At 47.5% G+C, this 13,697-nt stretch overlaps 1 protein-coding gene across 2 annotated transcripts in view; it reads left to right on the top strand.

Moving 5' to 3' along the window:
- Positions 1-13,476, top strand: part of CFAP43 (cilia and flagella associated protein 43) — a 265,732-nt gene extending 252,256 nt beyond the window's left edge. For both annotated transcript variants that reach the window (XM_063927999.1, XM_063927998.1), the window contains one exon: positions 13,264-13,476. In XM_063927999.1, coding sequence (XP_063784069.1) covers positions 13,264-13,436 — 173 coding nt within the window. In that variant the 3' untranslated portion in view covers positions 13,437-13,476. The remainder of the gene's footprint in view (positions 1-13,263) is intronic.
- Positions 13,477-13,697: the final 221 nt, after the last annotated feature.

The raw sequence follows: 13,697 nt of genomic DNA, 5'->3' as shown, positions 1-13,697 counted from the left end.
GAAAGCTGGCGGTGCTTTCACTCTAGTGGTAGCATGAGACGGAGTCTACAACCCACACAAGTGGTTCAGGTAGTGCAGCTCATCCAGGATGGCACCTCAATGCGAGCTGTGGCAAGAAGGTTTGCTGTGTCTGTCAGCGTAGTGTCCAGTGCATGGAGGCGCTACCAGGAGACAGGCCAGTACATCAGGAGACGTGGAGGAGGAGGCCGTAGCAGGGCAACAACCCAGCAGCAGGACCGCTACCTCCACCTTTGTGCAAGGAGTAATAGGAGGAGCACTGCCAGAGCCCTGCAAAATGACCTCCAGCAAGCCATAAATGTGCATGTGTCTACTCAAACGATCAGAAACAGACTCCATGAGGGTGGTATGAGGGCCTGACGTCCACAGGTGGGGGTTGTGCTTACAGCCCAACACCGTGCAGGACGTTTGGCATTTGCCAGAGAACACCAAGATTGGCAAATTCGCCACTGGCACCCTGTGCTCTTCACAGATGAAAGCAGGTTCTCACTGAGCACATGTGACAGACGTGACAGAGTCTTGAGACGCCAAAGAGAACGTTCTGCTGCCTGCAACATCCTCCAGCATGACCGGTTTGGCAGTGGGTCAGTAATGGTGTGGGGTGGCATTTCTTTGGGGGGCCGCACAGCCCTCCATGTGCTCGCCAGAGGTAGCCTGACTGCCATTAGGTACCGAGATGAGATCCTCAGACCCCTTGTGAGACCATATGCTGGTGCGGTTGGCCCTGGGTTCCTCCTAATGCAAGACAATGCTAGACCTCATGTGGCTGGAGTGTGTCAGCAGTTCCTGCAAGACGAAGGCATTGATGCTATGGACTGGCCCGCCCGTTCCCCAGACCTGAATCCAATTGAGCACATCTGGGACATCATGTCTCGCTCCATCCACCAACGCCACGTTGCACCACAGACTGTCCAGGAGTTGGCGGATGCTTTAGTCCAGGTCTGGGAGGAGATCCCTCAGGAGACCATCCGCCACCTCATCAGGAGCATGCCCAGGCATTGTAGGGAGGTCATACAGGCACGTGGAGGCCACACACACTACTGAGCCTCATTTTGACTTGTTTTAAGGACATTACATCAAAGTTGGATCAGCCTGTAGTGTGTTTTTCCACTTTAATTTTGAGTGTGACTCCAAATCTAGACCTCCATGGGTTAATAAATTTGATTTCCATTGATAACTTTTGTGTGATTTTGTTGTCAGCACATTCGACTATGTAAAGAACAAAGTATTTAATAAGAATATTTCATTCATTCAGATCTAGGATGTGTTATTTTAGTGTTCCCTTTATTTTTTTGAGCAGTGTATATAGTGTTTCACAGAATATACTGTTTGGTATTTTTCTCTATGTATTTCAGTCACCATATACCACTTAAATCCTCTGTTTGTGATCTGCATTGCAATCGCACTCCACAGGTTTTTTTTTTGTCAGGTACTGTGTCTGGCTATATTGTACTGTTACGACCTAGAGCTACATTCTCCAATAATGTCTGTGTCACATGGCGGGATATCTGTGCCTGATCCTGCGTCATGCAGTGCTGAAGCCGCAGATTTATCTGAGGAAAATATTCCAGCTGAGGGTCCAGGTATTGGGGGTTCTGTACCCCTCGGTCACCCTGCAGCACCGATGGCAAACCAAGACCCACCTTGGGCTGCTTTTTCTAATTTACTGTCTATGCTAGTAACAAGACTTGCGCCCCCTGTGGGACCTCCTGTGCCTGTACAATCACATATTGTTCCTGTTGTAAATCCACCATGGGTCGACTCGGTTACAGCAGTTAAATCAGTCTTTGGTTAAACAAAAGCCTGACCCTCGCCCCCCTGGGACCAAAGGGTCATCTAAGCGGGCCATTTCTTCATCACAATCCACGCATGTTTCGGATACTTTATCCGATGAAGATGGTGTATATACTGACCCATCAGACACTGATGCAGATGCTCCGAAGGCTAAGAGTACCACCTTTCGTTCCTTTCGACCTCCAAGTAAAGCCAAGGGTCAGGCGTACCCGAAACAGGATCGCACTTCCAAAACCTCTAAACCCAAACCTAAACGTTCCTGGGCTGCCCGTCAGCCTGCTTCCAAACCAGACAAGCCTGCTGCATGACAGGGCGGGCCTCCCCCTGGGGGACCCCAGGGTGGGAGGTCGACTTCTGAGGTTCGCCCAGGTATGGTTACAGACCACTTCAGATGCTTGGGTGAGGGAAGTTGCCACTCATGGATACGCCATCTCTTTCAAGAAACGCCCCCTCGCCAGTTTTGCTTGACAAATATCCCTTCAGATACGTTGAAAGCAAAAAACTTGTCGTGGTACAATCCCTCCTGGACACAGGCATGATAGTGCTGGTGCCTCTGGCTCAGAGAGGCAGGGGGTACTATTCAACGCTGTTCCAAGTTCCGAAACCGAGTGGAACCTCACGGCCCATTCTCAACCTCAAGTCTTTGAACAAATTTGTGAAGGTAGCCAAATTCCGTATGGAAACTCTTTGCTCTATTGTTCTGGCCTTGGAGCCCAAGGACTATATGGTATCCCTGGACATACAGGATGCTTACCTACATATACCTATTGCCATGTCGCATCAGCAATATCTGCGATTTGCTATTCCAGGCCTTGCCTCTTGGACTTACCACGGCTTCACGAATCTTCACCAAGGTCATGGCAGTCATGACGGCCCTTCTCCGCACTCAGGGTATCAGGATCCTGCCGTCTCTGGACGACTTGATGATCCTGACGAACTCTCCAGATGTTCTCCTCGGTCATCTGGAGCTGACGGTCCAATTCCTGCAAGCCCACGGGTGGCTCATCAACTGGAAGAAATCCTTGCTGGTTCCTGCTCAGAGCATCGTAAACCTGGGGGCGTTACTGGACACACACAACCAACGGTTGTTCTCGTCTCCAGAGAAAGTCCTGAAACTTCAGGACAGGATTCGATGCTTCCTCTCTCGCCCTTGTGTGTCGATACACTCGGCGATGCAAGTACTAGGCCTCATAGTGTCGGCTTTCGACATGGTAGAGTACGCTCAATTTCATTCTCGTCCTCTGCAGCGGTTAATTCTTTCCAAGTGAACGGATCAGGTCTCACATGATTTCCTTGACTCCGGAAGTTCGTCTGTCTCTGAGCTGGTGGCACCAGTACCAATGATTGAGCAGGGGTTGTCCCTTCTGGATCTCCAACTGGGTCCTCCTAACGATGGATGCCAGTCTACGGGGTTGGGGAGCGGTGTTGGAGCAACACTCTCTTCAGGGTCGGTGGACCAGGGCAGAATCTCTCCTTCCGATAAACATTCTGAAGTTGCGGACAGGGTTCAATGCTCTGAAACTGTCCCTGCCTATGGAACAGAACAGGCCTGTTCAAGTACAGTCGGACAACGCCACCATGGTGGCGTACATAAATCATCAAGGCGGCACTCGAAGCCGCATGGCAATGATGGAAGTGTCAAAGATTCTTCTATGGGCAGAACGCCATCTGCCAGCCATATCGGCAGTGTTCATTCCCGGGGTCCTCAACTGGGAAACGGACTTCCTCAGTCGTCAGGACGTACACGCCGGAGAGTGGAGCCTTCATCCGGAAGTCTTTCAACTCCTAGTGGACAAGTGGAGCCTACCAGATGTAGACCTGATGGCGTCTCGACACAATCACAAGGTTCTGGTCTTCGGAGCAAGGACAAGGGATCCTCAAGCAGCGTTTATGGAACTTTCGTCTGCCATACGTGTTCCCTCGAGTGTCACTCCTGCCCAGGGTAATAAGGAAGTTCAAGCAAGGAGGAGGATTACTACTTCTAATCGCTCCAGCGTTGCCCAGACGGCATTGGTTCTCAGACCTGCAGGGAATCTTGATAGAGCGTCCTCTTCTACTTCCGCAACGCCCAGACCTCCTCGTTTTGGCCCGACTGGCTTTGACGGTGTGGCTCTTGAAGATTCAGTTCTGAGGGCCAAGGGATTTTCTGAGGCGGTCATTCAAACTATGTTTGAAGCCCATAAACCTTCGGCTTGGATTTTTTATAGGGTCTGGAATTCTTACTTCACCTGGTGTGCGGCTAAGAATTATGATGCGTACAAGTTCAGTACTGCCAAACTGTTGGCTTTCTGCAACAGGGCCTGGACTTAGGCCTTCATCTGGCCTCCCTCAAGGTTCATATTTCAGCCTTGTCGGTATGGTTTCGGAGAAAAATTGCGACTTCATACATTCACTCAGGGTGTTTTACGGATTCAATCTCCCTATGTTCCTCCTGTGGCTCCTTGGGATTTGTTGGTTGTTCTGGATGCCCTACAAGAGTCTCTGTTTAAACCTCTTGAGTCTGTGGACCTTAAATGGCTTACACTTAAGGTCTTATTTTTGCTGGCTATTGACTCTGCTAGAAGGGTTTCAGACTTGGGTGCCTTATCCTGTCGGTCATGCTTTCTGATTTTTCACCGTGACCGTGCGGTTCTTAGAACTCGCCCTGGTTATATGCTTAATGTGGTGTCGTCTTTTCACCTTAACCAACAGATTGTGGTTCCGGCCTTTCTCTCTCCTGGTTTGTCCTCCAAAGAATAGTCTTTGGATGTGGTACAGGCTCTCCGTATATATGTGAAGAGAACCGCCTCTCTTAGGAGATCTGATTCTCTCTTTGTCCTTTTTGGTTTTCACAAACGTGGCTGGCCTGCGAATAAGCAGACCTTGGCCAGATGGATTAGAATGGTGATTGCACAGGCTTATTTACAGGCTGGACTTCCAACTCCTGCTACTATCAAGGCCCATTCTACTTGGTCTGATGGACCTTCTTGGGCGGCCCGCCGTGGCGCGTCCCTAGAACAATTGTGCAAGGCGGCTACGTGGTCCTCAGTGAACACGCTCATCAGGTTCTATGCCTTTGATACTTCCGCCTCCCTGGATGCTTCCTTTGGACGCCGGGTTTTTGTGCCCGCTACAGTGCATCCCCTCCCATCAGGAACTGCTTTAGGACATCCCCGATGTTATTCCCTGTGAAATACCAGTGTACCCCGCTGCAGAAAAGGAGATTTATGGTAAGACTTACCATTGTTAAATCTCTTTCTGCGAGTTACACTGGACTCCACAGGGCGCCCACCCTGATGCACTTAGCTTCTTTGGGTCTGTATTTTATTAGCCGCTGGTCCCTTCTCCTGAGAATGTTGTTCTATGTGACTACTAACTACTGTCGTCTCTTTTACCTGCTCCATGGATTGGTTGACAAAACTGAGCTCCAGTGCCTGGAGGCGGGGATATAGTGGAGGCGGTGCAGTGCATCCTGGGAACAGTCAAAGCTTTAGCCTGTTGGTGCCTCGGATCAAGATCCAACTCTACACCCCGATGTTATTCCCTGTGGAATCCAGTGTACCTCGCAGAAAGAGATTTAACAATGGTAAGTCTTACCATAAATCTCCTTATATTAAGCATCTCCCAAATTCAGTATTGACATATATGCATTTCACAAACCTCCATATAATACTCATGTAACAAACTATAATCTCCACATGCAAAATATGGGGCTGCTATATTGTGTAAAATACATAAATTGGCGCTGCGCATGCCCAGAAGCTCACCACATACTGGTGTTATGCAGCTCTTGAATACAACTTTGCACGACTGGCAAACTGGGAGGAGAAAGGGAAGGGGCCATCTAACATATGCCAAGGACACCACATGCGTTTTCACCTTATAAGGGCTCTATCATTAGCTGGTGCCTAATGGCAAGTGAACATACATGTTGATGAAGAGGATGAGGGTCTCCAGCACGAGCTATTCACTCCTGCTTGGCTTTTTGTAGATTCTCTGCTGAAGTGTTTATTTGTATTGCTGGATTATTATTCACACAATAAGGAGAGTTGTACCTGCTGTATTCAAAAGGATTTCTATATGTTATTTACTCCTATTGGTTAATGCATAGTTCTATAGTTATGGCTCACGAGCCTCACCCATAGTCTCCCAATATGCAGCATACAGTACATGCCACACCATCATGAAGCAATTAACCTCATGCTGGCAATTTATCCTTTTCATGGGGATACAGTTATATTGCCGGCAGTTGGGATCCCGGAGGCCAGGATACCAACGCCGGAATCCCGACCACTGAGAATGCCGACAGCAGGAATCCCAGCTAACAGGGGCTATTCCCACTCGTGGGTGTCCACAACACTCATAGGGTGGTATTCAAATGCTATATCATGCCCTATCTCCTTTCTAAAATGATGCCGGTTATCTTGCATATTGCACCCATAGTAAACAGGTTTAGCTGGGTAATGGGTTGGGTGCCTCGCTACTCCGGGGATAGCGAGCTGAAATAATTATACCACGCCCCCGAGGGCAGAAACAGAACGGGTGAGGAAAGGGGTGAAAATAATTGAATACCGCCCATAGAGTGGGAATAGAACCTGTGGCGAGCCACCGAGCCTGCAGTGTGGTGAGCACAGCAAGCCCGCAAGGGGCTTTCTAGCACTCTCCCTGCTGCCAGCATTCTGGCGGCTGGTATCCAGGCATTTGTATGCTGACCGCCGGGATCCTGGATGCCGGGATACCATACCCAACGCTTTTCATGCTGTGCCATAGTAATATGTCCCCACAGTGGCAATAATGTCCCTGGGGCGAAGGCAGAGAAGAGGGATAAGTTGTGTCGATTCCTGTCCTGAGAGGGGTTTATAGGGTTTGGCTTATAAAGCCCACCTGGCCTGCCAGTGTCCTTATCGCTCATGTGTGTGCAATAACTTCCTTACACGCATGTGGAAGCCCTGTTCTGTCTGCCAGATGGTGCATGCGCAGTGCTGGGGAATCCAGTGTTGCTGTGTCATAGAAGCGGCTCTATCCTTCACTTCCATTTTGAAAAGTCAACATGTAACAGTCACAAATCTAGAGTAAATACTTAGTAGAAATGAGACACCAACACCCACGACAAGCATTAACAGGCCCCATAGCAAAATTTGGTAAGGAACATGGCAATGCTGCTTTAGCACCCTGGCGTGTGCTGTTGCATGCACTTAGCTCTTTCTAGAGCAGAGAGGAGGTTTTGGAAATAACCAGCGACCTAGCATTGCCGGGCCTCCATCACCTCTGGGTCTGAGAGCAGTGGCAGCCCCTGCAACTCTTGCAGTTGCACCATTGCCTACAATTCGATAATTGTAGACATCTATTTAGGGTTATCTCACCAAGCCAGCCACATGGAAATGGAAAGGATAATCTGTGGTTGTCCTAGAATGCTTATTTATGCTTTGATTTTTCTCCGGCAGGGTCCACAGGTTATCCACAGGATAACAATGGGATATGATGGAGCGACAGCGGATTGGCACCAAACGATCAATAGCTTTCTGGCCTCCCAGGATGCAACAGGTCCATCCATATATCCCGCCCACTGGCTCAGGCAAATCAGTTTTTTGTTTCGTGCGGCAGGAGCCGGACCATGGTCAGGGGGCTGCTGTTTCCTTAGCAGCCCCAAGCTTTCTTATTTTATTTTTATAGTCTTACTATGTTTTGAGTGATCTTTTACGCATACTGGAAAGAGTCGCTCCAACAACTCTCCGCCGGGTCGCAACAACGCTTACCCACGAGTACAGTGCTGTTTCGGCGGGCGTCTGTGTCGAATATACTAGCAGGTCCATCAGACGTTACCAGGCTGTGGCCGGAGCACGGAGGGAAGGTAAGGCATCGGTTCCGCTTAGTAGATGGAATACGGACACAGCCGCACTGTTTTGGGAGGAGACTACCAAACAGTAGCTGACGCGCCGCCACCATGGGTGCTCCAGCGCTAGGCCTTAGTGATCTTAGGAATAGCATGAGGCCGCGATCACTAGGGTTGATGTCAGCAGTGGGGAGTCAGACCCTCTCCTGGTCGTCCCTCCCCCTGGTTCATGACCAGTTTCCGCCGAGTCTCCCACCATGAACTGATTCCTCACTTCCGTCTCAGATGCTACCAGAGGGGACTCGGTCGCAGCATAGGCCGCTGCATCAGTGTTCACTAAGCGCTACCACAAGAGATCCGGTCGCAGCATAGGCGGCTGTGTGACCACTGCATCTGTGTTCACTGAACGTTACCATGAGACCGGTGCGTCTGTGTCCGCTATAGGTTCCTGGAGCGGCAGTGTATACTAGTAGCGTCTGGATCCACTCAGCATTTGCTAACGTACTGATCGATCACTGGAAGCGAGGTGAGTCTCCCTGTATCCCACTCTTCTGAGTACGGGCTATATAGGACTAAATTTCTATCTACTTTTTCAAGTACGAATAGTTAAGTGCCTATTGCATATGAGTCTGTGTACATTTACTGTGGTTTCCTTCGCATTGCGTCTGAATACGTTAGATCTGTTTATACAGGATTCAGTAAATGTTCGCCTACATACTTTAAAAAGTGTTTGTAGTTGATGATGTGCTCATATGACTAATATATGATATGTGACTGACTGCTAGTGTGATTGCTGACTTTAATATATATTTGTCAGTTGTTTCTTCTGATCCTCAATGCTGGTGCATGGGTAGGGTCAGATTGATATCACTTTAGAGAGTTAAAGTGATTACAGTCACAAATTGTGTAGTACACTGTGAAAGTGCTGATTATTTATCATGTCATAGAGCGGCAAAAGTGACAAAGGTACACTTACAGCAACAGTTATATCATGTTTGTCTTGCAAAACTGTATTATCCTCTCAGGATCTGGTTCAGGATAGTTTATGTGTAAATTGTTTTGCTTTTCGGCAGAACACAAGGCAGATCCCTGTACAACATCAGGTACAGATGGATCCACCTTGGGCTATGTTTGCAGAGACTTTGTCCAGTATAGCTGAACGGATAATTCCTACAGCTTCAGTACCAGGTATAGGGTACCCATACATGCAGCTCCCTACCTACGGTATATCATTTCCCCCAGCAGCTTCTCAAATGAAACAAGCTGATAAAGCGATGGTAAGTAAATCTTCACCTTCACAGGCTACACATGACAATTCATTGGAAGATGAAAGCTCAGTTTACTCTACCTTAACATATGAAGAGGAGGAAGGTCTCAGCTCAATAGATATAGCTGAATTAATTAGAGCAATGAAGGCCATTCTGTCTTTAGAAGATTCAACAGAGCCTGTGTTAAAAACCAAGGCTCCTGTGTTTAAATGTCCCAAAGCAGTTAAGACTGAGTTTCCAGGGTCAGACCAGCTGACGGAAATCATGGAAGAAGCTTGGGTAACACCCAACAAAAAATATAGAATTCCCCAAAAATGGGATTCCAATTATCCTTTTCCAGCCGGGGACTGTTCAAAAAGGGAGATGGCTTCTAAAGTAGATACGCATGTGATTCGATTAGTGCAAAAATCTATATTGCCTTTGCTGTCAACATCTTTAAATGATGTCACGGATAGGATAGTGGATGGTTTTCTAAAAACCATATTTTCCCTGTCTGGAGCAGTCATAAGGCCAGCCATGGCTTCAGCTTGGATAGCAAAGGCAGTGGCTGCCTGGGCTGATGCATTGGAAGGTGATTTTTCATCAGCTTCTAGAGAGCAAAAATCCTATATAGTCCATATTAAACAGGCTGCAGTATTCTTGGAAGAAGCTGCATTAGATATGGGTACTATTGCTTCTAGGGCATCAGCCTCAACAATAGCTGCTCGCAGAGCAGTTTGGTTGCGTATGTGGAAAGCTGATTCAGAATCTAAGAAGGTTTTGGAATCTTTGCCTTTTGCTGGAAATATTCAGTTTGGTAAGGAATTGACAGATATTCTGGAGGCAGAAGCAGACTCCAAGAAAGTCAAGTTTCCTTTCACATATAACCCCAAACCTAGGGTCCAGTTTTCTGGCCCTTTCGGGCACAAGGAAAACCAAAGGGAAAAAGAGATCATAAACAGCCCCAATGCAATAAGTTTGGCAAGTCAAAAAAGCATTGGGCTACCAGCGGGCCATCTTCCAAACCAGAAGATAAGCCATCAGCCTGATGGTGTGGGCCTCCTCCTGGGGGACCCCAGGGTAGGGGGCCAACTTCTTCAGTTTGCACAAATCTGGCGGCAGTCTACAACAGATGCCTGGGTGCAAGAAGCGGTATCTCTAGGTTATTTGTTTCCCTTCAAGAAGCATCCTCCTCGAAGGTTCTTCTGCACCAGCCCGTCTCGGGTAGAGACAAAGGCCAGGGTTTTGCAAGAAGCAGTGCAGAAATTGCTTCAGTACCACATGCACAACGGGGACAGGGTTTTTACTACAACATATTTTTGGTTCAGAAGCTAAATGGGTCATTTCGGACCATTCTCAATCTCAAAATGCTAAACAAATTATATTATATGGTATCCCTGGATATTCAGGATGCTTACCTACATGTTCCTATAGCACTGTCCCATCAGTGTTCTCAGGTTTGCTATCCTCTAGCAGCATTTCCAGTTTCAGGCCCTACTTTTTGGGTTAGCCACAGCCCCCAGAGTATTTACCAAGATTATGGTGGTTATGGCAGCTTATCTCCGCAAGCAGGGGATAAGAATTTTTCCATACCTCGACGACCTTTTAATCCTGGCACAATCACAGGAATTGCTTCTGTGCCATCTCCAACAGACAATGTCTGCAGAGGCACGGGTGGCTCATAAATTGGGCAAAATCATCTCTGGTGCCGTCACAACGGATGACTTACTTGGGGGCTGTACTGGATTCATGTCTGCAGAAAGTATTCTTACCTCGGAACAAGATATCCAAGGTACAGTCAAAGATTCAGGACACACAGTCAGAGGGTATCCATTCACGCAGCTATGCGAGTGATGGGGTTGATGGTTTCAACATTCGACATGGTGGAGTATGCACAATTCCACTTGAGGCCTCTGCAGCGTCCGATTCTGGCCAGATGGAATGGAGTACATCAGACAATAAAGAAACAGACGATGGTACTTCCAGTAAAGGTAAGGAAGTCATTAGCCTGGTGGCTACAGACATCCCATCTAGACAAAGGGAGACCCTTTTGGATATCAGATTGGGAGATCCTGACAACAGATGCCAGTCTTCAGGGCTGGGGAGCAGTGTCCGGAAAATTATGGTTACAGGGACAATGGACCAGAGAAGAAAGTTGCCTGCCGATAAACCTGTTAGAACTTCGGCCCATATACATGGCACTGATTCAGGCAAAGGACATTCTTCAGGGAAAACCAGTCCAGATCCGCTCGGACAATGCGACGGCAGTAGCGTACCTCAAACATCAGGGAGGAACTCACAGCCAAAAAGCAATGAAGGAGGTAAGTCACATACTAAAGTGGGCTGAATTCCATCTTCCAGCCCTGTCCGCAGTTTTCGTTCCGGGACTCCTAAACTGGGAAGCGAACTTTCTCAGTCGACACACCATTCAAGCAAGTGAATGGGCTCTACACCCGGAGGTCTTTTAGACTCTAGTAGACAAATGGGAGTTGCCAGAGATAGATCTCATGGCATCCCATCTGAACAACAAAGTGCCCGTATACGGGTCAAGAACAAAGGATCCCGGAGCGATCTTTGTGGATGCCTTGTCGGTGAAATGGGACTTTCATCTGGCTTATCTGTTTCCTCCGATCACCCTGTTACCTAGGGTGGTGAGGAAAATAAAGCAAGCAACGGGTGCCGTGATTCTAATAGCTCCGGCTTGGCCCAGAAGGCATTGGTACACAGATCTGCAGAGAATGTCGACGGACGCTCCACTTCTGCTTCCTCAACGTCCAGATCTACTGATGCAGGGTCCCTGTTATCACAGACATCTGGATCGACTGTCTTTGACGGCGTGGCTCTTGAAACCTCTATCCTAAAGTCAAGAGGATTCTCTAAACAGGTAATTCAAACAATGCTCAGAGCAAGGAAACCCTCCTCAGCGCGTATTTATCACTGAATTATGGCAGGCCTCTATTCATTGGTGCAGTGAAGGAGGTATGGACCCGAAATCATTTAGAGTTTCCATGGTCCTCGTATTCCTTCAGGAAGGAATGGATAAGGGTTTGAAGGTGGCTTCCTTGAGAGTGCAGGTATCGGCATTGACTGTATGGTTCCAAAAGAAAATTGCCAATATACAGGATGTTCATATATTTTTCCAGGGAATGCTACGCATTCAACCTCCCTTTGTTCCACCTACAGTACCGTGGGACTTATGTTTAGTCCTGAAAGCCCTTCAAGTTGCCCCATTTGAACCACTTAACAAGGTGGATCTTAAATGGTTGACAGCAAAAGTACTCTTTCTACTTACTATGGCATCAGCTAGAAGAGTATCAGATTTAGGAGCGCTGTCATGTCATTCCCCATTTCTGATTTTTTATCCAGATAAAGCAGTTCTCAGAACTAGGTCTGGGTATCTTCCGAAGGTGGTGTCTAAATTCCACCTTAATGAAGAAATTGTAGTCCCAGCTTTTCAGTTATAGGGACTTTCTGCAGGAGATGCGTCACTGGACGTAGTCCGGGCATTAAGGATCTACGTGGGTCGTACCAGTGCCATCAGACAGATTCTCTCTTCATTCTCTATGGATTTCAAAAGAGAGGATGGCCTGCTACTAAACAGACGCTGGCAAGATGGCTTCGAATGACGATTTCAGAAGCATATTCTCAAGCTGATCTCCCTGTTCCGCCTAATGTCTCTGCTCACTCAACTCATAAGGTAGGTCCTTCTTTGGCAGCACAACATGGTGCTTCAGCAGAACAGATATGTAAGGCAGCCACATGGTCTTCCATTAACACATTCATTAGGCATTATGCCTTGGATACTTTTGCCTCTCATGACGCTGAATTCGGGCGTAAGGTTCTCCTGTCCAATCAGGAGCGTCCCCACCACTAAATTGCTTTGGGAAATCCCATTGTTATCCTGTGGATAATCTGTGGACCCTGCCGGAGAAATATACGTTATGGTAAGAATTTACCGTTGGTAACTGTATGTCTCCTAAGTCCACAGGTTCCACAGGGATCCCACTACTCACTAACCTCTTCCTTCTTGTATGGAAGGGTGTGCATGTGTGTTCTTCTCGCCTAGTTAGGGCTCTACTCCTGATTAGGGCATCATGCTCCTGCCTTGTGCTTTGGAATACAACTGATTTGCCTGAGCCAGTGGGCGGGATATATGGACGGGCCCGTTGCATCCTGGGAGGCCAGAAAGCTTTTGATCGTTTGGTGCCAATCCGCTGTCGCTGTTATCCTGTGGAACCTGTAGACTTAGGAGAAATACGGTTATCAACGATAAGTTCTTACCATAACGTATATTTCTTAATAAGAAAGAAAAACATTTTCTAATTTGTGTAAGGTGTTTGCATTGGCTTGAAAAATAATTGAATTACTGGTTTGTTCTGATGGTTACTTTAGGACGAGAGCAAAGTTTTGCGAAGAATGCGAGGGATAGATACATGGACATTGTACAGCGCCGGAAGCTAGTAGATCTTGCAAAGGCGCAAGTTCAAGAGATCACTGTGCTCCGCATGGAGCTAGATCGACTGCGGATGAAAACCTTCCCTGCATTAGTACATATGGAGTACTAGACACACATAATGCTCTGAATTCATTAAAAGCAGAAATGAATGGCTTGCTCTCATGATTTATTGTATTTGTCCTGGTTTGATTTTTTTTTATTAATTTTAATGACTTTACTTCACTTTACATAATTAAAATGAGTTTGTCAAGTATTACTTTCTCAGGAAAGAGAGAGGTTATTTCCTAGGAGCAGAAAAAGAGATCCTTTCAATTATCAACACTAAAGGGGGTTACACGCGGGGAGATGTGTGCTGAGCGATCTAGCACAG

Source organism: Pseudophryne corroboree, chromosome 6, assembly GCF_028390025.1.
Source record: "Pseudophryne corroboree isolate aPseCor3 chromosome 6, aPseCor3.hap2, whole genome shotgun sequence".
Lineage (NCBI taxonomy): Eukaryota > Metazoa > Chordata > Amphibia > Anura > Myobatrachidae > Pseudophryne > Pseudophryne corroboree.
The sequence above is the reverse complement of the archived record's forward strand: the minus strand, read 5'-3'. Positions and strand labels throughout refer to the sequence as shown.